Consider the following 27,384-nt stretch of genomic DNA (forward strand, 5'->3'; position numbering starts at 1 on the left):
AAAGGTCTTCACCAAAAATTTTACGTCGTTACGTACGTCATATAAATTTGACTAGCAAAAAAAAATTTATATATATAATATATATAGGTGGGGGTGGCTATCAACAAAATAATGGAAATAATAATAACGATAATAATGATGATAGCTCTTTTCTAAAGTCGATCGGCATTGACCCGCAATCGCCGTCTCACTTTTCCCACAAAATCTTCCCAAGTTTAGCCCCATAAAACTTCGAAAATATGGTGAGTATTGAGTTCATACTTTCACTGGGCAATCATGATACATAGATTGTTCTAAAAATCCACATTCAAGTATCCAAAGTAATTTAAATACGAAGAAATCAGATTTTTAAAAAAGCCTGGATTTTGAGTGACGCTGCACAAAACATATGGCGTTGTATGGCTTCCCAAAAGCCGATTCTGCGTTTGCCCCCTTTCGCATCCCGTGATCCTCTGCGATGACAGACGCCCTCAAGCGACAGATGCTATTTGCGATAAGGTCTATAATAAAATGTGAAACAATAATGATGTCATATTTTGTCATCCTCCGCTGCCCCCATGCACCCCCCCCCCCTTCACCTCTTCATTAATAATTATGTTTTATCTGCAATATTGTGAACTCAGAGGTATCCATCGTGAGATACGGATTTTGATTTTTCAAGTGCTGAAAACCGACGAGGGGCTGAAAGATGGAAGAGGAAACGAAGCGAGATCTAAGCTAGACAAGGACGAGTTTCATATATACTTTGATGTATCCCATTTTAAAGTATTGTGAAATGTGTGAGGTCATGGTATTAGACTAATAAGTGCGTCAAAATAGAGACACCGAACAGGCTGTGCAAGTGCCTCGTCAAAAAGTCTTATTTGGATTATTACTTGGATTATCATAGATTCGTAGATTCAAGCATTTAATGTATTATAGCACATAATTTAACAGGTTAGTTTCTATTTATTAATTGTTTTCCTTTTTAAAATGGCCCAATTCCTTTTGTAGTTCCAAAAACATATAAAATTGATTGCATTTGTAATATTTAAAGGTAAACCGTAAGATTTTTTTGTTAATATGGCACCTATTAAAAAATAGAAAACTGGTATTCTACATTCTATAATCGATTATGTAATAAAGTATCTGGAAAAAGAATTTTGTCAATAGAGGAGTTAGTATATAAAAACGTTTATGCAAATTTTTATGAAATGTAACTTCTCAATACCTGATGTTTCCGAAAGGTTAAAAAATAAAAAAATATATAGTTTCTCTTGTGAAAAGATCGAACACATTTTTATGAGACCAAGAAAATGTACTCTGAACAGTAGATTAAGAGAATTTCAGTTCAAAATGTTGCACGGCATTGCTTATACGAATCATCACTTGTTCCGTTTCAAAATCTCACAAAATAACCTTTGTTGTTATTGTAAAAAAGAGGAGGAAACATATCGCCATCTTTTTTTGGAATGTGAATATGCTTGTCTGTGAATATGGAGCGTTGTGGCCCAGTGGATTAGTCTTCGGACTTTGAAACAGAGGGTCGTGGGTTCGAATCCCAGCCATGGCGTAATTTCCTTCAGCAAGAAACTGATCCACAATGTGCTGCACTCAACCCAGGTGAGGTGAATGGGTACCGGTAGGAAGTAATTCCTTAAAAAGCTGTGTGCGCTATGAACGCCTAGCTTAGCCGGGTAATATAGGAGCGCCTTGAGCACCTAACAAGGTGGATATGTGCGCAATATAAATACCCTATATTATTATTATTGTCTGGTTTGGGATAATTGTAAGGAGATGTTTGGTTTTATTTCTACGGGTAATTTAAGCTGGGAGGAAATTCTTGTAGGTGTAGAATTAAAGGTCGAAGGAAAGGAACGCTTAATCAATCACTATCTTCAAAGGGAGGGAAAAGGGTGCACTTATAACCATGGATGAAATTAAAAGGAAATTTAAAGAAGCAGAATGAGAAGAAAGAAGGCTGGCGCTAGGTAGAGGTAAGATGTCTCTTCATTTAAGGAAATGGGAAAATCTTAATTAAAAGAATAAATAGGGAGAGTGAGGCAAATGTATACATACGAGAGACAAAGCCACACACTGTTAGAAAAAATAGAAGAAGTTCCTGCAGCAGAGTCTCGAGAACACCTGTAATCTTACCGAATTGCGTAATCTTACAGGAAATTGGTATTTGATGTATGGAATCTTACAAATTTCCTTGAATAAAACACCCTTTTCCCCTTTTTCAAACAGACCTGTTCTGTTAAATTGCAGAAAAATTCTTGTTTTATGAATTTACAGAATGATTATTACGCAATTCGGTAAGATTACAGGTGTTCTCGAGACTCTGCTGCAGGAACTTCTTTTATTTTTTCTAACAGTACAAAACATAATAAATAAAAACACAGAAAAAACAATACAGAGAATTGGTGTCATATTTTGAAGACATATTTTGTCTTCCTCCGCTACCCCCATGCACCCTCCCCTTTATTTATATAATTATGTTTTATTTACAATATTGTGAACTCAGTGGTATCCATCGTGAGACACAAAGGGTTTTGATTTGCTGAAAATCGACGAGGGACTGCAAGATGGAAGAGGAAACGAAGCGAGATCAAAGCTAGACAAGGACGGCTTTCTTATATACATCGATACTTCCTATGTTTAAAGTATTGTGTAATTTGGGAGATAATGACATTCGACTCATCAGTGTGTCAAAATGGAGGCACCTCACAGACTGTGCAAGTGCCTCGGCAAAAAGTCCAATTTAGACTATTATCTGGATACTAGAATATTGAAGTATGTTCAAGTGGTGATTGTATAATAGCACAAAATTTAACAGGTTAGTTTTTATTTACTAATTGTTTTCCTTTCAAAATTTGCCTAATTATGTTGGTAGTTCCAAAAATATATAATTGATTGTATTTGTAATATTTAAAAGTAAACCGTAATATTTTTTAGGTAAATAATATAGCACCTATTAAAAAATAGAAAACTGGTGTGCTTTTTGTAATCGATTATATAATAAAGTATTGCTTTATGAATACAATAAAGTGGCATTGCTCTCTCTCGCTTCTCCATGCTTTTTTTAGCTATCAATTTACATGCGTGTTTCCTCCTTGAGATAAACAGGCATTATGGGATAGATGATTTCTCCTTTTTTTCATCCCTTTCTTTTATTTCGTTGCGTTTTAAATTATGAATGAGTATGTAATAGGATGTCATAAAAATATATTGAGGTTTAACCCTAAATTTGGGAGCTGATTCAGCCTTCCCCTCCACATTTTTTTTGCGATAAATCCGCCGCTGAAGTTTTTTATCGCGCCGCTCGCTGACTTTTTACTTTCGAGTCTTATGCAATTTTTTACACCAAAATTGCACGAAGACAACGATAACTATTGTGAAACAAAGATACATACACAGCAAGGGGAAGGAAGATCGGAAGATCTTTTGAAACAAGCGTTGACTATACCATCACACATCGGCAAGCTGCTGTGAATAAAATATATGGGGGAAATGAGAGAGAGGATTTTGGAGGCATTCAGTTCTTTTAGCTTTACTGAGGAGAAATCAAGCTCATCCTGACGCAGCAGGTTCCATTCTAATTGAACAGAATTTCGTTCTGAAATCTCTTACTACCAAGCATATCGCCTGGCCCATGTTTGAGCATGGAGCTTGAATATACTCAACAATCCTGGAGGGAGATTGCCAGGCCTTAAAAATTAATCATCTTTTAAAACTAACTTAAAGTAATGAAATAAAGCCATTTAACAACAACTATGGTGATTGTCACTACTATTTATAAGTAAACAGTGAAAAACAATTAAAGATACATTTCTAACATGAACATACAATTGTAAATATCGTTATTTTTCAGGAAATAGTGCTTACATATATTTTTCAGGAAATACCTACATAATCGATTACAATCGATTACTGACTTTCCCTATGGACCTATGTACATAGATTACGCTCTTCATCGTTCCAAAACCATTATATATATAATGTTAAAATCGTCTATTCCTTCACCCCTTCACAATTTCTCCCAAATGTTTTCGACAATTTCTCCCAAATGTTTTCGACACAGCGATATAGCGATACGCAAAGGGTAAAGGTCGTTACTAACTAGACGCTGTTGGGCGCTCATCCCCAGCGTTTCATTACGCGGTTTACGCATGGCAGTGTATCCTCATATTGCCGGACACCTTTATTTCAGTGCTTTGAAAATGACAACTAGAGGAAATACACTCGAGAAAAATTATCACTGGCTATTCCAAATATTCTGAAAATTATTAATATGATGAAATACTTTGCCAAATCCAACCGTTTTTTTTTTGCACCGCACTTGCCGCGTACTCCTCCGCGAAAAACAATTATTTTCGTGCTTGACAAAGTACAACATAATTCCGGACGCGCGCTGGACAGGTAAAAATATTCTTGATTATAATGATGTAAGAAGGAGTTGGTGTATTTTTTTTCATGATATATCATCTCATGAGTAAATTCTAAGTTTTTGTGTTTTTTTTTTGCATTGAGTAGTTTTTATTGACAATTTCAATTCATACATGTATACGAAATAAAATATATATAACAAATAGAACTTTGACACATAATATTTTCATGAATGTTACAATAAAACACAATGTCAGACATCTTTCAATACATAATTATAAATAACATTGATGATTATTATATGCATCAAGAAGAAACTTCTACAGAAAATTCCAATACATTGATTTTTTTTTTCCAGTGTCAAATAAAAAACACAAGAGAAATTTTCCAAATACAAAAATTTGCTTTCTTATATCGATTCTGAGCAGATCTTTGTAATAAATTTGTTTGCTAAATCGATGCGCTGTCGATCGTCGACGGCTCTCTATCACGGTAAACCTCGCGCACGGCCGGGGTACCAAATACCTCATGGGGTATCTTGAGAACTAGCCGTCGACGATCTGATCGATGGAGCGGACGAGATTGAAATTCGGAAACTCAGGTCCGTATTTCCATCAGAAAATAGATCAATCGTTAATGCGAAACTATGTTCTATGTCATTTTATAGAAAATATGGTAAAAGTTGGATTTGTTCGCCTTGTTTTTGCAATATTGTTCATTGAATTGATCTGTGAAATTGAACTGCGGAAGTTTTACGGTACGAAATTGATTTTTGTACGCAGTAATATGCGCGTCCGGAAATATGATAGTGTCCGGTAATACAATCGAGACAAAGAACTTCCCCTGTTAATAACTACATAATTCTGGGAAATTATTACCTTTAATTCACAAGTATGACAACGAATACAGCGGAAATCATCGGATATCGATGGATAGCGCCACCTCCACACTAAACTCAACCAACGATTGAATCAAGACACCAGGGGCCGATTGCTCGAAAGGGTCTTTGCAAGGACCGTCTTTCGTGTCGCCCATCTTTTATGATGCGCCATGTGAAACCAATCATCTGCAAACATATTCTATTCATCCGTTAAAATAAACAGAATATTTGTTTATAAAATGATGTAATATATCATGAAATTGTATAAAATTTGATTTAAGAACAAGCTAACGAATCTTATTTTTTATTATAAATTTTAGAAACACTCCGCTTATAGCGTATCATAAAAGATGGGCGACACAAAAGACGACCCTTGGAAAGACCCTTTCATGCAATCGGCCCCTAGCTATCTGTGCGGGTGCAACGTTGCCAAAACTAGCATAATTATGCTTTCTGGCATTTTTCACATTTCGCCCCAAAAATTTAGGTTGATAACTTTTTGTTTTGCTTGTCAAAAAACCGGTTTTTCCACTTTTCCATTTCCATATCATATTCTGTTAAAACAGAATTTACTATTTTACAAATAACTTGTAATTGATTTGTAATCATTGTTATCATATTTCATTTGTATTTGTTTATATTTATAATGTATGTTTGATTTGTATTTGCTTATGTTGATAATGGAAATGGAAAATAAAAACTTGAACTTAAGTAAACCATCACACACCGGTACGCTGCTGTGTATAAAAGATATAGGGGATATGAAACAAGTTCTACGAGGTATTGGATAGAGCGCCCCCTGCTCACGTTTGAGAGACATAGGGAATACAATTTTTTGTACTCCTGAGACGCCCTCGAAATGCACCTCGAGCGGGCTTGTCAGGATAACGTACTAATACAGGGCGGGAGAGGTGGTCTTGCACGATTTCCTGAGAACTTTTCTTTCCTTTCTTTCTTTTACTTTTCTAACTGACATAATTTGAACAAAGAAATTATCATATTTTTGAAAAAAAAGAAAAGCATATTTATAAGGCAACAATAGTGATAGTCAAAACTGACTAGTTTGACTATTCAAAACAACAACAACAACAGAGAGGGGATTTTGGAGAGGGCTCAAGGGCGGCGAATGAAACTAATTCTACTAATTACCCCCAAAACCTCTATTCATTTTTATTTAAGAAAAAATAACTGAAATGAAAAAATATATTTAAAAATGTATACAAAATGTAAAAATCGTCTATTCCTTTACCATTTCTCCCAAATGTTTTCTACACAGTGATATCGCGATACGCAAAGGTCGTTACTTACTCAACGCTATTGTGCGTTTTTCCCGGTCGTTTCATTACGCGTTCTATGTACTGTCTGATCTTCACCTGTTATCTTTGTGTGGAATAACTCCATATTCCTTGGACAAGAATGAATTGGAGACACCTGACTAACGCAGCAGGTGTCTGGACAAAAAGAGAATTGTTAACTTAGATTTCAACGATTATTCGCCAGTAATATATGTGTTGTAATACTTATTTCTTAAAAATACATAATTTTGTGGGTTAGTTTATATTAATTAATCGTTTTTATGTGGAACAAAATGTTTTTCCTGTATTTTAATTTTTTTATGAAAAAATACAATTTCAAAGAATAAAAAGGTAAGAAGGTACCAACAAATTTTCGTTGATGCAAAAATACGACAAATATAAATAAAGAAAATAAAAATTCATTATTTGTAATCGATTATCTCATTTTCCATTTTAAGTATCGCTTTATGAATACAATGAAGTGACATGTTTGCTCTCTCGCTTCTACCTGCTCTCTTTGGCTACCAATCTAAATAAGTGTCTTTCTCCTCGCGATAAATAGGCATTTTTTGATGAAAAATTTCTCTTCCTTTTCATTTCTCTCTCTTTTTCACCCCTTCAATTTTCATCCCTTTCTTTTCAATTTAGTTTACATAACGTAGGAGTACGTATTAGGATGTCATTATAAAAGATATTGAGGTTTAAAGATAATGATGGAGGTGCCGTGGCTGAGTGGTATAAGGCGCCTGGCATGGGGCTCTTCCCGTGTTCATTTTGCGTTCTGTGTAGTGTTTGATCTTCACTTGTTATCTTTGTGTGGAATAACTCTATACTCCGGGGAAAAGAATGAATTAAGACACCGGCCTAATTCGGCAGGTGTCTGGCCAAAAAGATAATTGTGAACTTTAATTTAAGGAATCTTCGCCAACTTTCGAATATACGTTGTAATAATTATTTTTTTTAAATACATAATTTTATAGGTTAGTTTATATTTATCAATCCTTTTTATGTAAAACAAAATACTTTTTTCTGTATTTCAAAAAAAAATTATCAAAAATTAAAATTTTTAAGGATAAGAAGGTAAGAAGGTACAACAAATTTTCGTTGATGCACAATTATGACAAATATATAAATAGAGAAAATTAAAATTCCATATTTTGTAATCGATTATCTCATTTCCTTTTTTTAAAATAAGTATTGCTTTATAAATACAATGAAGTGACATGATTGCGCTTTCGCTTCTCCCTGCTCTCTTTCGCTACCAATTTACATAAGTGTCTTTCTCCTCGAGATAAATAGGCATTTTTGGATATAATTAATTTTCTTCCTTTTCATTTCTCCCTCTTTTTCATCCCTTTCTTCAATTTTCAGTGCGTTTTACATAACGTAGGAGTACGTAATAGGATGTCATTAAAAAGATATCGAGGTTTAAAGATAATGATGGAGGTGCCGTGGTCGAGTGGTCTAAGGCGCCGGGGAAAATCCGGGGTTCGATCCCCGACCGCGGCACCTATGACATTGCTCTTTTATCCTGCTTTCAAATAAATGGAAATGCTATGTGCATTATTAGTAACGAAGTGTGCACTTGTTTAAATTAAAAAAAATAATAATGATAATCTCCATATTGTAAAACAGTTTAAATGGGATATTGATAAAACTGTTCCATGGCAAATGTTACTTGAGCAAACTAGAAAAGATCTCTCAGTTATTAAGACCGGAGGAAATGTGTCAATAAAGCGAGATCGAGGTATAGGTCTTTAAATTGTTTATTTCTAAAAAATAAATAAATAGATAAATAATAATAACAATAATAATAATCATGTCATGTTTTATTTTGTGCCACTGCCCCATCCTCCCCTTCACTCCATATCCTCATGTTTTAGTAAATAATAATAGTAATGAAAATGATGATGATAATAATGATGAAGACGATGATGATGATGAAGATGATGAAGATGATGATGATGATGATGAAGATGATGATGGTGATGATGATGATAATGATGATAATAATGATGATGAAGATGATGATAATGATGATAATAATGATGATGAAGATGATGATAATGATAATAATGATGATGATAATGATGATGATGATCATCATAATGAAGATGATGATGATGATGATAATAATGATGATGAAGATGATAATGATGATAATAATGATGATGAAGATGATGATAATGATGATAATAATGATGATGAAGATGATGATAATGATAATAATGATGATGATAATGATGATGATGATGATCATCATAATGAAGATGATGATGATGATGATAATAATGATGATGAAGATGATGATAATGATGATAATGATGATAATAATGATGATGATAATGATGATGATGATGATGATAATAATGATGATGAAGATGATGATAATGATGATAATAATGATGATGAAGATGATGATAATGATGATAATAATGATGATGAAGATGATGATAATGATGATAATAATGATGAAGATGATGATAATGATGATAATAATGATGATGAAGATGATGATAATGATGATAATAATGATGATGAAGATGATGATAATGATGATGAAGATGATGATAATGATGATAATAATGATGATGATAATGATGATGATGATAATGATGATAATAATGATGATGATAATGATGAAGATGATGATAATGATGATAATAATGATGATGAAGATGATGATAATGATGATGATAATGATGATAATAATGATAATGATAATGATGATGATAATGAAGATGATGAAGATGATGATAATGATAATAATGATGATGAAGATGATGATAATGATGATAATAATGATGATGAAGATGATGATAATGATAATAATGATGATGAAGATGATGATAATGATGATAATAATGATGATGATAATGATGATGATGAAGATGATGATAATGATGATGATAATGATGATGATGAAATGGATGATAATGATGATAATAATGATGATGATGATAATGATAATGATGATGATTATGATAATGAAGATGATGAAAATGATGATGAAGATGATGATGAAGATGATGAAGATGATGACGTAATTATGTTTTATGTGCCAAAAATAGAACAATAATAGAATGTTAAATAATAATAATGTCATATTTTGTCATCCTCCGCTGCCCCCCATGCACCCTCCCCTTTACCTCTTCATTAATAATTATGTTTAATTTACAATATTGTGAACTCAGAGGTATCCAGCGTGAAAGGGTTTTGATTTTTCAAGTGCTGAAAATCGACGAGGGGCTGCAAGATGTTAGAGGAAACGAAGAGAGATCAAAGCTAGACAAAGCTGACTCCCTGATATATTTCCCGTCTATGTACTATTGCGAAACAGAGATACTACAGGGGTAAGGAAGATCGGACACTTCGGCAATCTTTTGAAACGCTCGATAAATGCTTACGGGTAATTATGCCAGAGAAGCAGCGAAATTATGCTAAATCGCGAAAAATGATGCCAAACCGTTTTGGACCCTGAGCACGTACCTAGGATTTTCCACAGGAGGGGGGGGGGGGAGCAAAACCGTCCACCCAAAAAATTGACCAGCAAAAAAAGGTCTTTAATCACAAATAAAGGATTTCGTACCAGAAAAAAATTGACAAGCAAAAAAAAAAGTCTTCAATCTTCAATGAAATGCGGAGAATGAAAAACAACATGTGGGGGACATATTATTATGCAAGATTATTTGCTTTAAAAAAAGTCTAATTAGGCCAAACTATGCCAGGCATAATGAATTATGCTGGAAGGGTCGTAATTATGCCAGAAAGCATAACTATGCTAGTTCCGGCAACGTTGAGCTGTAGGGGAAGGCGGGGTAAGTTGAGCATAGGGGCAAGTTGAGCCACCAGCCCCAGGCCAATAATGAATGGGTCAGACATTGTGGTGGTGTCATATATTGATGACCCATAGCATAACCCCTAACCCCACCACATTGTTTTCAACTTTGAAACAAAAAGTAGTTTTTTAGAGGGAAAAATATGAATTTCAGCCAAAAAAGTAAAAAAGTGTGTGAAATAGATAAGTGCTTTATGAACACACACGTCTTTAAATATAATAAAGACATGATAACAACATTATTAGTCCAGGTATGGATCTTCATTCTTGTCATAGTCTTTTATATGATGGATGCATAATAAATGTGTGGATACAAAATTATCGCACTAAGTTCGGACTGGGGTAAGTTGAGCCAAACAGCATGGGGCAAGTTGAGCCATGGTAATTCCTATGGTAATGTATCTTAAAAAACAAACAAACCATAAAAATCGATTGAAATGCTGGCTGAAAGGAGCAAATTTACATGATTGCTCTTTTCCTTTCAAAGGATACTAGTATTTATAGAGAATGAGCAAGTGAAAAGACTTTAAACAAAAAATTGACATGCTGGTTCTCCCCTTATACATTTTGTACATAGTTTTTGTGGCTCAACTTACCCCAGAAGGCGGCTCAAACTTACCCCATATATGGGGCAAGTTGAGCCATTTGACATCGTTTTTTTCAAAGGTCACAATGACTTTCAGTGTGGGGGTAGAAAGTTATGTATAGGTGGAAAATATTTCAGAAGAATTAAATTTCAAGGCAAGGTACTTATTTTGACAAGATTATTAATCATATCAATTCTAACATGCAAAAAGCAAAAACTGTCACAACTTACCCCGCCTTCCCCTACTGTCTGAACCCCCCTGCTGCAGTGAATAGAGACACCGTACAAACTGTGCAGGCGTTTGGACAAAAAGAATGGTTTGGAATAATATATTTTTCATAATACCTTTTTTAACACATAATTTTATAGGTTAGTATATATTAATCAATCATTTTTAAGTGGAATAAATGCTTATTTTTTTGTATTTCAAAAAATTTATCAAAAAAATACTATTGCAAAAGGAAAAAGGTACGAACGAATTTCCGCTGACGCAAAAATATAACAACATAAAAAGAGAAAATTAAAATTCCCTATTTTGTAATCGATTATCTTATTCCTGTAAGGTCAAGTCAACCTCAGAAAAATGTTGATTTGAATCAATAGAGAAAAATTAGACAAGCACAAAGCTGAAAATTTCATCAAAATCGGATGTAAAATAAGAAAGTTATGACATTTCAAAATTTCGCTTATTTTCAACAAAATAGTTTAATGAACGAACCAGTTACATCCAAATGAGAGAGTCGATGATGTCACTCAGTCACTATTTCTTTTGTTTTCTATTGTTTGAATGATACAATATTTCAATTTTTACGAATTTGACGATTAGGACCTCCTTGCCTGAAGCACGAAATGTTAAAATAATGGAATTCCACGTGTTCAGGGAGGAATGAAACTTCATTTCACATGACAATGACGAGAAAATAACAATATTTCATATTTCATATAATAAAATACAAAAGAAATAGTGAGTGAGTGATGTCATCAACTCTCTCATTTGGATGTAACTGGCTCGTTCATATAACTATTTTGTTGAAAATAAGCGAAAATTTAAAATGCCATAACTTTCTTATTTTACATCCGATTTTGATGAAATTTTCAGTGTTATGCTTGTTGAATTTTTCTCTTTTTATTCAAATCAAGTTTTTGTTGGGGTGGACTTGTCCTTTAAGTGTTACTTTATGAATACAATGAAGTGACATGTTTGCTCTATCGCTTCTACCTGCTCTCTTTGGCTACCAATCTAAATAAGTGTCTTTCTCCTCGCGATAAATAGGCATTTTTCGATAAAAAATTTCTCTTCCTTTTCATTTCTCTCTCTTTGCATCCCTTACTTCAATTTTCATCCCTTTCTTTTCAATTTTACATAACGTAGGAGTACGTATTAGGATGTCATTATAAAAGATATTGAGGTTTAAAGATAATGATGGAGGTGCCGTGGCTGAGTGGTATAAGGCGCCTGGCATGGCGCTCTTCCCGTGTTCATATCGCGTTCTATGTAGTGTTTGATCTTCCCTTGTTATCTTTGTGTGGAATAACTCTTTACTCCTGGGAAAAGAATGAATTAAGACACCGGACAAACTCGGCAGGTGTCTGGCCAAAATGATAATTATAAACTTTCGTTTAACGAATCTTAGTCAACTTTGAAGAAACGTTGTAATAATTATTTTTTTTTAAATACATAATTTTGTAGGTTAGCATATATTTATCAATCCTTTTTATGTAAAAAAAACCTTTTTTTCTGTATTTCAAAATTTTTTATCAAAAAATTATAATTTTTAAGGATGAGACGGTAAGAAGGTACAACAAATTTTCGTTGATGCACAATTATGACAAATGTATAAATGGAGAAAATTAAAATTCCATATTTTGTAATCGATTATCTCATTTCCTTTTTTTTAATAAGTATTGCTTTATAAATACAATGAAGTGACATGTTTGCTCTCTCGCTTCTCCCTGCTCTCTTTGGCTACCAATCTAAATAAGTGTCTTTCTCCTCGAGATAAATAGGCATTTTTAGATAAATAATTTCTCTTCCTTTTTATTTCTCTCTCTTTGCATCCCTTTCTTTTCAATTTTACATAACGTAGGAGTACGTAATAGGGTGTCATTATAAAAGATATTGAGGTTTAAAGATAATGATGGAGGTGCCGTGGCTGAGTGGTATAAGGCGCCTGGCTTTACATGGAAAGTCCGGGGTTCGATCCCCGGCCTCGGCGTGAGCAAGGCATTTCATCTACATTGCTTTTTTATATCCTGCTTTCAAATAAATGGAAATGCTGTGTATTGTTGGTAACTAGGTGTGCACTTGTTAATAATAATATTAATGATAATAATAATCTCCAAATTGTAAAACAGTTTGGGATATTGATAAAACAGTTCCATGGCAATTGTCACTTGAGCAAGATATAAAAGCTATAACCTCCAAAGCTAAATATCAAAACTCATGGAGTAATCCGATTTCATATATATTTAGGTTCTACATACAATGCTGTGAACCAAAAACTCTTTTACAATCAGGAGAGCATTTCATCAACATTTTTGTGCGACAAGTTGTCAGGTCTGACATCTTTCTTTGATTTTGATTGGCTGAGAAGCAATGTTACTATGTTAACAGTAGGATATAACAGGACTTGTCGGATAATGCCATGATCTCTCAGTTATTAAGACCGGAGCATATGTGTCAATAAAACGAGATCGAGGTATATGTCTTTAAATTGTTTATTTCTGAAAATAAATAAATGATAATATATTAAATGATAATAATGATAATGATGATAATCATAAAAATAATGTCATATCGTGTCTTCCTCCGCTGCCCCACCTTACACTTACTTCTTCACTTTTAACTTCGTGATAGATTTTGCTTCTTTCTTATTGTTCCATAATATCTCCCTACCCCCCCCCCCCCCACTCTATATACTTCTCTCATGAACGTCGCACCCTCAATAATCTATTGTATATTTTGGAATACTCTCTCCCTATCTCCCTCCCTACCCCTCCCACCCCCCACTCTCTCCTCACTTTATTTCTCTCATGATATATGCACATCCTCACTTACCCCCCCCCCACCCTCGGCCCATATCATGCGCACACCCCACCCCCACCCAAACATCTCTCCACCAATCCTCTATCCAAGTAAATACCCAAATGGTACCTTATGTATAGAGGGTGAATATTATACAGGCCCGTCACATTTTATTCAAAGCTTCGTTAATTTGAGGGCAGTTTGAATGGTTCCATCGCGTCCCTGGGAAGAGGGGTGTTGCGTGTATTATTCTCCATAGGCAGCACCCCCCCCCCCCCCCGGAATTCTGGAAAGTGTGAAAAAATATTAAAAAAATGACCATCATTTTGTCCTTTTTTTTGCTTTTGAATTTCTCTGAACCCGAAAATGACCTACATTTTGTAGTTAAACCGTTTTTTTCTTTTTCTTTTCAAATTTCTCGGACGGAAATGAGTAACTTAAGAACCCCCCCCCCCTTTTTTTTTTTTGCTTTTCTATTTTTTTTCGGGAAGAAAATCACCTTTCATTTCGTCTATTGAGAACCTTTCTCTTTTCTTTTTTTTTGTTCCTTTTCAAATGTACATCAGCAACCTCATTATAATCGTTCTGAAGACCCTGGGTCACATACATGGGACCCAAACTGTGGTGTTAACCGGTGTACATAGAGGACCACACCAGTTATTTTGTTAAATTGGTGGTATTAGTTTTACACCTATAGGTGTTGTTGCAACACCTATGGTTGTTACATTTACACTCGTTGGTGTTATGTCCAATCTCTAGGGTGTTATTTTAACACCTCGGGGTGTGGTCCTCTATTAAGACCAATTGGTGTCAGTTTTAACACCACAATTTTTACAGTTTATGACATTTTTCTCCGGCCCGGGGCTCCGGTGACAATTACTCTGATTTAATCTTTACAACATTCTGAACCAAAGGCTCCATTACTATCCTCACTGTAAAACTGTGAGTCAGGTGTTGTTATTTTTAAAGGTACACTGAAAAAACTGCGGTGTTAAAACTGACACCAATTGGTGTTAATAGAGGACCACACCCTGAAGTGTTAGAATTACACCCTAGAGATTAAACATAACAACAAAGAGTGTAAATGTAACAAAAAAAGTGTTGTAATAACACCTACAGATGTACCCCCAACACCACCAATTTAACACCGGTGTAAAAAAAATGTACACCGGTTAACACCACAGTTTTTCCTGTGAACGTTCTTTTGGGCGTAAAATGGTGCATTTCTTTTTATTAGCGAGAGTAATGATGTACGCGATCTTTAAAGTCTTGTTCTCATATGCATTTGTTCGTAGTCAAAGTGTTTTAAGCTTTTGATATAATTGGGAAGAGTGCTTGATTAATTGCAAAAAAGAAGGATTTTTTTGTTAATGTGAGCTGATACAAACCTTTTACATTGTATTTGCTAATCAAAACCACACCTAGTTTATTATTTTAACGGATGAAATACTACACAGCAAAAACTATGGTGTTAACCGATGTACATACAGGACCACACCAGTTACTTTACACTGGTGTTAAATTGGTGGTGTTAGTTTTACACCTATAGATGTTATTACAACATCTTTTGTTGTTACATTTACACTATAGGTGTTATGTTCAATGTCTAGGGTGTAATTTTAACACCTCAGGGTGTGGTCCTCTATTAACACCAATTGATGTCGGTTTTAACACCACAGTTTTTACAGTGCATGTGTAAAGGAATTTCAAAACTGTACAGAATGAAAACAATAGTCACACAATCACCTCATCTTTATCATTTATTCACATTTTCACAGACATTAATTTTATTCACAAAGGACACAAATCTATATTCGTTCCTTAATGAGCAGAATTCAACAAAGAAAATCAGGTTAGAGAAGACAGAGTTAAAACGATATTTGATTTGATATGTAGAGTTTGCCCATTTAAGTTACCTTAAAGCTTCTGGGGTCAGATGGTGATCACACGAAGGTAATCAACTGATCTTATTTTTAGTAAATGGGCCGCATGGCCATTTCGTCAGTGATCAGACTGGTGCGTGGATAGTGTTTGAGCTACAAAATAATGGTCGGTGAACATGCCTTAGACAGTCTTTATCGTTGTTAAAATAATTAAAACACGGCGCTGTTTACTCTGTGAATCTCACAGTAATTGTTTAAACAGCTTAAACAAGTCTTTACAATCTTAAACAACCATGCTTAATTCATTGATCATTAAATATTTGAATTCAAACTTTGTTGTTTGAGATTTTAAACACTTGTTTAAAATGGTTAAACTAATATGCTAATCACGTATTAAACAGCGTTGTTTAAATTGTTTTTTTTTACAGTGTAAATGTATTAAGAAAGATGGTCGAATAGATTTCTGACAGTCTGCACCTTTCAATATCATCACTAGATATCACAGGACATGTTAAATGGTTTTATTCATTAATTCCTATTTAGAAAAAAAAAACGAGTAAACTCAAAGTGCTGTGTATATATGAACCTAAAAGAGAAGAAAACGGAGAAGCACGAGTACCCCAATCATTCACGCTGATTGGCTAGTCTCTTGGACTGAGGATGACGAGCCCAGTGAAATATGGCCGATGACGTATAGTGAATGGGATGGCGTATACGTACCAGGCACGTTTGTTTAATATTCACTGTATTTACTTCTAAATAATAACTTAAGATGTATCAAAATAGAAAATGTATTACACTGGAATGAAGACAATATCGCCACATTATGAAGATGATGATAGTTGATCGGGCTGAGTTTACTTCAACAGCATCGCAACGAATTCTGTTAAAGGAATAATTAGATTTGAGAAGAAGAAAAAGAAGAAGAAGAAAAGGAAGAACAAGATTAAGAAGGAACATAATTAGGAGAAAGAGGAGGAGAAGGAGAAGAAAAAAAGAAGACGTAGAAAAGATAGAAGAAGATGAAGAAGAAAAAGAAGAAGAAGAAAAAAGAAATAGACGATTAACTATCAATTCATTTGAATAATGATACAACTGCCTATTCAATGATAAAGATATTAATTTTGTTTTTCTTCTTTAGTGTCAATGAAATGATCATTTTCTTTAACAATTAATATTGTTGTTATCGATTATTGTGGCGTATCTCGTTGAAAAAATCTGTGATCTCTATTCTCAGATTTTACGATAAAAGGTAAATTTGCTTGAAAAATACTATTTATGAAAAAAATATTTTATTCATGAAGTAGTTTATGACAGAATCTTGTAAATTATCATCAGGAACATATATTTTTTTCCAAACATTAAACATTCAGGATCTGATATAATGAATAAATGTTGCGGGATCCCAGAATACCGTTTCACTTTGTTTGGGATTTTTGTTTAAGGGTTGTTCTCGTTGGCAAGCACCTGTAATATATGTTGTAAAATTTAATTGACTGATACTAAAATGAATTACAAACATTGAATGGATTTATTTTTTTAATATGAGATTTGAGGAACCAAAATTGTTACTTGCATGTGTCTTTGATGACTGTGTATAAAATGAAACCCTAAAATCCACATGTATCATTATTCTTATATATGGCTACTGCTTCCAAAATATAATAAATGAGTTGACTCTGACCATTTTTACACGTCGGAGTCGGACACATATTATTCATTTACCAACATTTGGTTATTTTGACCAATCATTTATTTCTTAAGGTGTTAAGAAATCTTGCTCCGCTCGAAATTGAGAACACCCTGTCACAGTGGACTTTGTGGAAATAGTATGCACACTGCTAAAATGCTGAAGTTCAACAGTGTGAAGATATTTTCACACTGTGGACACTTCCACAGTGTGACTGTTCACAGCGTGTTCACATGGTCGACTATGTGAATTTGTGACCCACACAGTTAAAATGCTCAAATTTAGCAGTGTGAAGGCGATTTCACGTCGTGTTCTGCATGACCACATTGTGGCTCACACTGTGGGACTCTGTCTTCTTTCTAGTAGGATGGAGGGGGAGGGGTGGATCGGGGGGGGGGGTAGACTCACCATCATAATTCACTGTCCCATCACCATCTTTATCAGCTTCCTTGATCAGTGCATCGACATCCTTATCACTCAGCTTCTCACCGAAGTCAGCAAAGACCTGTTTGACCTCAGCATGGCTACAGCAATCAAATTTAAGAGAGTAATTCATGGTTAGTTTATTGGCTAATTGACTGATTGATGGTTGGTTTATTGGTTGATTGAATGATTGATTAACCAATGGTTAGTGATTGATTGATTGATTGATTGATTGATTGATTGATTGATTGAGTGATTGATCGGTTGATTGATTGATTGGTTGGTGGTTGGTTGATTGGTTGATTGATTGGTTTGTTGGTTGGTTGGTTGAACGAATGGATGATTGACTGACTGACTGACTGATTGATTGATTGATTGATTGATTGACTAAGTGATTGATTGATTGATTGGTTGGTTGGTTGAACTAATGGATGATTGAATTGATTGATTAATGGATTGATTTCTTGATCATTGGTTTATTGATTGGTTGATGATTAATTGAACAATTTGTGCTTTTACTGAATGCCTGATCATGATTGGAAAGAAAATATATTAATTGCTTGCAATCACTAGCGTATACCTATGGGGGGGCAGACTCCCCCCCCCCCTTAACGAGTCACAACCCATGCAAGGGACGCGTATCCCCCCCCCCTGACGAGTCACAAGTGATCCCTGACGAGCCACCCTCCTTTGAATTTGAAGACCTTTTTTTTGCTTGTCAATTTTTTTGGCGGACGATTTTGCCCCGCCCCCCTGTGAAAAATCCTAGGTTCGCTACTGTTTGCAACATATGCTTGTTGATTGATTGAATGCTTTACAAATATTTGTATTAATTGATTAGTTGATTAGTAGATCAAACACATTGTGCACTGATTGGTTGGATGCCTTATTTAAGAGAAATCACTGACTGCACTATCATGTTTATAATAGATTAACTGAATTCATTGTATACTTATGAATTAATGAAATGATAGAATATGTGTCAATTTACGGTCAATCGTTTGATGAATTGATTCTTTTATCAATTGATTGAATGGAGAAAATACTAATCGATATGGAATATATATTTTTAAGAAGATACATAAACACAATTCAAAGAAATTCATTGAAAAATAAGATAATGAGATAGACAAATTGATAAATAAATGAAAATTGAAAAAAAACATTTACTTTTTCTGGATTTCCTTATTTAATTAAAACAATTTCAGTAATTATTCAAGCTGAAATATTTCTTTCTTAGAAAAGGTATCAACTGTCATGGAGAATAGGGAGCCTATTGATGTGGTGTCTTTCAAAAAAATAATTATGTTACCTCAGTGAACCGCTGCCATCCTTATCCATAGCCTGGAATGCAGCTCGAACCTCGGCCTCTAGCCTCTGAAGAGCCTGGACGACCACCTTCACGAACTCATCGAAGCTGACTGATCCATTTCCTTTTATAAAAAAAAGGACATCAAATGTTTTTAGGGCATTTTGCAAACACTACGCATACGCTTTCTGGAACGTTGAATATCTATTGTCATGGTAAAGTAGCCTTTGTCGAAAATCGGTCAATTGAAATGTCAGTGTCGTCCAGACCTGGACCGTAAAGAAATAACGTAATTACATGTAGCCGTTCGTCCGTTCCGAATCTTTTGACGATGTATTGTCCCGGTTCACGAACTTTCGACAATGACCTTTAATTATTTTCATGGGATTTGACGGGAATTTTCAACGTACCAGAAAGTGTCTGTGAATTGGCTGCGAAAATGCCTTAATGAAGTAATAAAAATGTCTTAAATGTTCAACTCAAAATAAGAAAGAAAGATAGATAGATAGATAGATAGACAGACAGACAGACAGACAGACAGACAGACAGACAGATAGATAGATAGATAGATAGATAGAGAGAGTGATAGAGAGAGAGAAGATGGTGTAGGACCTCATGCGTGAATTGAGATTATTCAAAAAAAAAAAATATGTAATCAACGTCGGATACAATTTGACAAGTATATAATTTATCAAAAGTGGGCAATTTGTTTTTAATATTTGGGCACAAAAGTCATACACACAAGTTTATTGTCTCATTGTCTTCACGTTTATTGTCTAAAAAAAACATCTTCCCCCAAAAAAGCTTGTACTGTACTATAAAATGCTGAGAAACTAGATAATGAAATGTGATATTTTAGAAGTGTATTGAGACTACGATACCGTATGGTTAAAATCTGCCTACCCTCATGTCACGCATTTTTTTTTTGTACTGGTTTTAGAGGCTTGTTATTGAACTCCTTTCTGTCTTTGATTGGGTGTTGGTATTATTCTATAGGAAAGAATATTTATGTATATGAATACTGGAATCCTATAGGTTTATTTACATAGACACGTCCTCATTAGCCAAACAGCAAAAACTGTGGTGTTAACCGGTGTAGAGGACCACACCAGTTCTTTTACACCGGTGTTAAATTTGTGGTGTTAGTTTTACACCTATAGGTGTTATTACACCTTGTGTTGTTACATTTACACTCTTTGGTGTTATGTTTAATCTCTAGGGTGTAATTTTAACACATCAGGGTGTGGTCCTCTATTAACACCAATTGGTGTCAGTTTTAACACCACAGTTTTTACAGTGCACTTTATGTACATGTGAGCTGACCTTCACAAAAGTCAATGTTCAACAATATGTTAAATACAGGCTATTTGCCTCAAAATACCGTTTATTGGTATTTTCAGCTTGGGGCCTGTTCATGTACGCCTTAAAACTAAAAAAGAAGAATAATAATTATATTTCCTTATGTAGCTCCTATAATATTATCTATCAAAAAATTATAAGCACTCTACAATGAATTCAGGAATTAATTAATATAAAGCTTTACAATACGCTGTCTTAATCAGTGGCGTATAAATAGGGGGCTTGGTCCCCCCCCCAAAAAAAAAAAAAAACACTGCCAAAAAAGAGAAAGGGAAAGAATTTAAACAGAGAGGGGTGAAATATGATAGTTTTTCTGAATATTATGTCAAAATCTATTCCAAAATGTGACATTTGTAATAAAAATGTCAAAATTTCGGCTGGCTCCCTTCGCTCGCTCGCAGATTTTGCCCATTATGCCCCTAGCCTTCATCGATATAAGCGTGACAATCTGCTCATTCCCAATAACCATGATAAAGTATTCAGGTGGGTGTTTCATAAAGCTGTTCGCAAGAAAAGAGCGACTTTAAGAACGACTGGTGATCCTTCCTTTTGGTAAATGGTATACACCATTGGCGATGGTTTAGAGCGTAAGAAAGGTTCACCAGTCGTTCTTAAAGTCGCTCTTAACTTACGAAAAGCTTTATGAACGGGCCCTAGCACTATATTATATTTTTTCTATGTGATATTGCTCGAATTATATATTCTTACCATCGAGATCAACCTGTTTGATTAATTCTTTGATTTCTTCATCAGGTACGGTCCAGCCGGCTGATTTCAATGCTTCGCCCAACTCTGCACATGTAATGGTTCCATCTCCGTTCTTGTCAAAGACGGCAAAAGCTTCCTTGAAGCCTAAAAAGAGTAAACCAAAGATTTGATTTAAAAAGGATTATTTTCGGTATACAAAGAGAAAATATGTATATTTTTGTTAGAGAGCGAAATCACATATCCTTTACAAGAAAATGATTTTTTTTTCGATACAGAGAGAAGTTTACAGTTACTGCTCAATTCGTTACAAAGAGAAAAACACATACCTAATTTCAGTTAACAGTCACTACAAAGAAAAAAAGGCATGTCCAATTGAATAAAAAAAATCATTTCGTTAAAAAGAGAAAAAACACTATGAACATATGCGATTAAAAAGAAACGTTTATTTCATAATAAACAGAAAAAAATACAAGTATATCGAATTCAATTCAAGCAAATGTTTACTTTCGTTAGAGGTGTTAGAAAGAAAAGGAGGTCTAATATCAAATTTAAGTGAAATACTGGATAAATGTTAAAACATTAGTTTGATTTTAAATTGGTGTCCATTTCAATAACTTGCTACGTTTCGGTTTTTAGTAGCTTTTAACTGTTATTTCCGATTTTTTTATGTATACATAAACAAATCGGAAACAACAGTTAATTTGTTTATGTATACATAATCAAATCGGAAATAACAGTTAAAAGCTACTAAAAACCGAAACGTCGGTGTCAATATAATTTATAATTCAAGATTATAGACAATTTTGAAACAATGACAATCCACTCACGTGCCATTTGTTCGTCGGTAAGCTTCTCAAGAACCTAAAAAAGGAGAAAATAGAAACAATGATTTATTTCAGCCCAAAGCCTAGATATAAGTACGTACTAAAATCATTTTGATCATGTAGCTATATTAAACCATCAAGAAAGTAATGAGCAATGAAATGTATATGAATATACTAGAATGATTAAACGATTGTTTTAATGAAATTGGTTTGCAATATATTTTTGTCTCTCCTTAAACAGAGCTGGGCAGAAAATACGTGCTAATGGAGTGCTTTATCAACCGTAGTTGTCCAATTACCTTCGCCAGTAATCATAACCATATTTGCTCATGGGACCCATTAGCAGCTAGCCTACGCAAAATCTCCCAAAGATCCTAATCAGTGGCGCACAGGTAGGGGCTTTGGGGAGCTTGCCTCCACCCCCCCCCCCAAAAAAAAAAAAAATCACGACCAAGAAAAAAAGAGAGGAAATGAAAGAGAGAGAAGGGTGAAGTATTATTCTATTTTGTTAATATCATGTCCAAATCTAACACCTTTTTTGTAATAAAGATGTCGAATTTCATGCACCATATCTGACCCCTTCAAAATATTTGGTTTGTTACGCCACTGATCTCAATGTTTAATCATTTTTCATATCAGCAAGGGCGATGCTAGAGCATTTTGACGGGAGACAAATACTTAAATGTATATGTATTTTCTCAGTTGCATATAACAGCGATAATTCCTCTCATTTTTATACTCTATACTTCCTTCTTTTACCACATTTCTGCCTCGTTTTTCCCCTTCCTCTATGTTTCACCACTTAAAAAGTAATACACTGTTATAGAATATTGGGTAAAATTATAACCAACACGAGGGTAAATATGTGTCCAACAAATCTGGAGCAGTTTTTTACACAATGCGGGAAGCATATTGTCCAGTATATAAGGTTAAAAAAAAATAAGCAGCAATTACTTTAGAATGGGCAAGATTTTCATCACACTGGATAAATCAAAAGACCCAAGAGAAATGCCCAATGTAATTCATGGAGCATTTTTACCCAATATTTTTTAGAGTGCCCCCTATGCCGCCCTTACATTTGGTTCAATATTTTATAAACTGACGGTCGATTCATCTGCACGTATTCTTCATTCATTGGACGATTTGAAAGGAAATTAAACGTGTTCGAATAGATTGAAAATAATAAAGGGAAAATATTACATGTAGACAGACATGAAATATATATAGATAGATAGATCTATGATATACAAAATAATGTAGACAGATAGATAGATAGATAATAAGTATATATAGTGATCCAAATGACATTTTTGTACATTTATTTCAATTTCTTGATAAATAAAAACAAGAGTGCTCTTCCTAAAGTTAAAATATTTAGAGTCATATAGTAATGAAATAATGATTACACAAATTAAGTGCTTGCAGTTTTGCTTTCTGTAAATATATATTAATTTGGTAGTATATAGACAGAAGGGTGCCCCCCATACACACCCACGACATGGTCTCGACAAAAATCCATTTTAAAAACGGGCCATAATTATTTTCATCTCTATAATTGGTAGCGTAGTTAGACATCTTAACATCACGTGTTCATCATCCACGTACATCTGGAGGTGGGGTTGGTGAATGATTAATAGATACTTCAGGATTAATTTCTTTAATCATCGTCTGGTACGTACATCTATCGCAAACACAAATAGTATTACAAGGTGCGTGCGAGATAACGACATCGAATGTTGGAACTTGGTGTGGGCGGGTCAGGGGAGGGATTGGCTCATCAAACCCAACGCCGTAGCTGTTGCCCCCCCCCCTCCCAATTTTCAACCCTATTTCACCAAGACCGTTGAAAAAAAAATACACTGTAAAAAATATCATGCTGTTTAAAGCACGTTTAATTGTTTAAGCCCGTCACTCTGTTTAAAGTTTTTAAACAACTGTTCCAACTTTTTCAAAAAGTTGTTTAAAGATTCAAACAATTACCAAAAAAGTTAAAACACCTTTTTTTAAGAATGAAAGGCTTTAACAATGCGCTATTTATTTTTTTAACTGTGTACACCCCCCCCCCCCCCCCCGACACAGAATATATTTGGGCTTGAGGTCAATCATTCCTATAAAAAAAATGATTAAACAGAAGTGCATTCGGGTTAGCTTTTAGCAGTCCCTCACCCTCCGTTACCCCCATAAGTTCTCAAAGAAATAGCCCCATATTTTCTTTTTACTTTGATTGTTCCTTGTAAAAACTAAAATGCTCTATTTTAATTGTAACAAAAATCGAGTAAAGAAATATAATCATATTATGGAAGAAATAAATGAGAGGACCGGTGCAAATATTAAAAGGCGCTTGCCGCGCTTTTCTTTCGTTAAAGCAATTATATATGAACAAAGTTTAAAATGAGTATCGATTCTGAATTCCACCCTTCACTTTGCTGAACCGATATTATTGATTATCGTGACTATAAAGAGCTGGTTATTTTGTGATAAATGGGCATTCGGATGAAAAACGAAACTTAATTCCAGCCTTACGAAGAGCCGCCCTTCTGATATAAGGAAGCTGCAAGCTTTATAATAGCAATTTTTGTTTCATATCGAATTTAGAGCATCATTACTGTTAAGGGGTGACCCAACCGGTGGAGACCCCCACCCCCACAAAAAAAAATAAAAAGGATTGGGTTAACGAAGAGTGTCAAAAGAGAAGGTCCGATTGAACACCATGCAGCCCGGAATTTATATCAACACCAGAGAAGTATTGAAACAACACCATTTTGGAATCAAACCTATGCTGTTTAATACTAATTTGTGTTGTATAAATAACTATCTGGTGGTATACCAATACCAATACTGGTGTTGTTTAACACTTATCTTGAGCGGATATAAATAGAGTCCGGGTTTGGTGTTATATCAACACCGGAGTTTTGCAGTGTGTAACTATGAGGCCATATATCAGAACACCCTGTTGCAGATCATCGATAAACTGACCAGTGGTGGTGGTGCATGGGTGCAGCTTGGGGTCAGCCCCCCCCCCGTAAAAAAAGTTTTACGACCAAGAAATGAAAAGGAATAGGAAAGGGAGTGTGATATAATTATATATACATTAATTTTCCAATATTTAGTGTCAAGATCTATCTAAAAAGATTAACAGAAAATTTTGCTCGCTCGTATTTTCCGAAAAACTTTAAATGAATTTTCCTCATTATGAAGGAAATGTGCAAAATAATATGCCAATCATCTTCATTCCAAATATTTCACTAAGTTTTGAATTGGAACGCCACACAGGCCAGGCGAAATCTGCAAAATTCGGTCATAGGTTCATTTTCCAAACATCAAATACATATTAAAAAGTCAAAATTTTAGAAAATAATGAGCTGTTTCATTTGCTTCCCAATAGTTTAGACTCGGGCTCCCTCTTTCTCCAAACAAAACCCATCCACACCTGCTATGATCAGATATTTTTTTAAAAGTTTATGTCATCAAATTCAGAATGACTAATAAAAATATATATGAAAGCTCATTCAACTTACCATGGTTGCAGTTTTATTGATCAACTAAGCGAGGATGGACGAATGGAATGATGCGCTTCGGTTGTGTGCTGACAGCGGAGTGATTCGAATTTGATAGCGAAACTCCGCATTCGCCCAAACAGTCATCATTTGCACGGTTAATGACTAACACATTAAATCCGTGTGTTGATAGAGTATTTGAGCCCCTTTTATTCAGCTCTGTAATTATTAACTATTATGACGTAATTATTTACTCCGGTGACGTGTGATATGAGCATTATGACGCTACATCATTATAAAGAATGCAGAATGTCGAGTGTAGATTAACTGATTAAGAGCAACTCACTAATCAAAATTGTTCTTTGTTTGACTCCTTCCCTGTCATAAGGAAGGCGGGAAACTCATTTATCAATGGATGTCCCACCCCACTCTATTAAGTGACTTATTAGAAATATTATTATCTTAACATCATTTCAGTGAACAGTTTAGCAAATATATACCATTAATAAAACATTCATGAATAAAATAAAATGAAATAGAATCCTAACAATGAATGGAGATGGATGGGATGGGATGGAAATGGATAGATAGATAGAGATAGATAGATAGATAGATAGATAGAGAAAGATAGACAATAATAATGATACCAACATGCTTAAGGACGTTCCACAATTAAAATGAAGTCATTTTCACCAAATTTTTAGTTACTTTGGTATATATGCATTATGAAAATGCAAACAATAATATAGTACAGCTTCATGTGCTTATTTTGTTTCTACGGGTCTTCAAAGTCGCCATTTACCTCACCCGGGTCGTGTGCAGCACAATGTGGATAAATTTCTTGCCGAAGGAAATTACGCCATGGCTGGGATTTGAACTCATGACCCTCTGTTTCAAAGTCCGAAGACTAACCCACTGGGCCACAACGCTCAACATATAGATAGATAGATAATAATAATGATACCAACATGCTTATATATAAGCATGATAGATAGATAAATAGATAGATAGATAGATAGAGAGAGAGAGAGAGAGAGAAAGAGAGAGAGAGAGAGATAGATAGATAGATAGATAGTGAGATAGATAGATAGATAGATAGACTGATAGATATGAGATAGATAGATAGATCAAAATGCGGTAAGCTTACATTGAATACCAGAAATTTTACAAAAACGACGACAGGGCTTTATTTTCTTGGAGCAGTTGAGTGCATGCTTCACCAATTAGGATACTGTAAAGGGGTCTAAGGGGTCTTCACCAACTGGTCTGCACTAAGAATGATAAAAAAAAGCGTAAATTAGGAAAGGGAGGGGATCTTAGGGGGCCCGTTTACAAAGAGTTGCGACGGATCCGGTCAATCGCAACTATGGAAAGCCAGCAGAGTCAACATAAATTTATAAAATGCATGTTAATTTGTTCAAACAAATTCTTGATATGAATGTATATCCATGAATTCAATGATTTCTTGACAATTTGGTGTGATCTCCTTGTTTAAAAGAACATTTTGCAAATTTCTTGTAGAAAAAATTATGACACTGCGTTGGATTTCCATTATTGATTGGATTTACGAATGATGATTGATTTATTGTTTTCTTCTGCATTCATAACATTCGTATAATACATTTTCCATAACATAATAAAAAATAATATGTTGGCATTCTTTTTTTTGCATGAATCATAAATAAAGTGAACTAAAAAA

The 27,384-nt window shown here is 34.4% G+C and overlaps 1 protein-coding gene across 1 annotated transcript; it reads right to left on the bottom strand.

Moving 5' to 3' along the window:
- Positions 1 to 15,739: 15,739 nt before the first annotated feature.
- On the bottom strand, positions 15,740 to 25,813 carry LOC121417078 (calmodulin-like). The gene is made up of 6 exons (XM_041610645.1): positions 25,707 to 25,813; positions 22,192 to 22,225; positions 21,365 to 21,508; positions 19,301 to 19,421; positions 17,974 to 18,089; positions 15,740 to 16,758 (listed from the first exon to the last, which is right to left on the bottom strand). The coding sequence occupies exons 1-6, from the start codon at positions 25,707 to 25,709 to the stop codon at positions 16,733 to 16,735; spliced, it is 444 nt and encodes a 147-aa protein (XP_041466579.1). The 5' UTR covers positions 25,710 to 25,813; the 3' UTR covers positions 15,740 to 16,732.
- Between the last annotated feature and the right edge of the window lie 1,571 nt (positions 25,814 to 27,384).

The sequence above is a fragment of the Lytechinus variegatus genome, chromosome 6 (genome assembly GCF_018143015.1).
Source record: "Lytechinus variegatus isolate NC3 chromosome 6, Lvar_3.0, whole genome shotgun sequence".
Taxonomy (NCBI): domain Eukaryota; kingdom Metazoa; phylum Echinodermata; class Echinoidea; order Temnopleuroida; family Toxopneustidae; genus Lytechinus; species Lytechinus variegatus.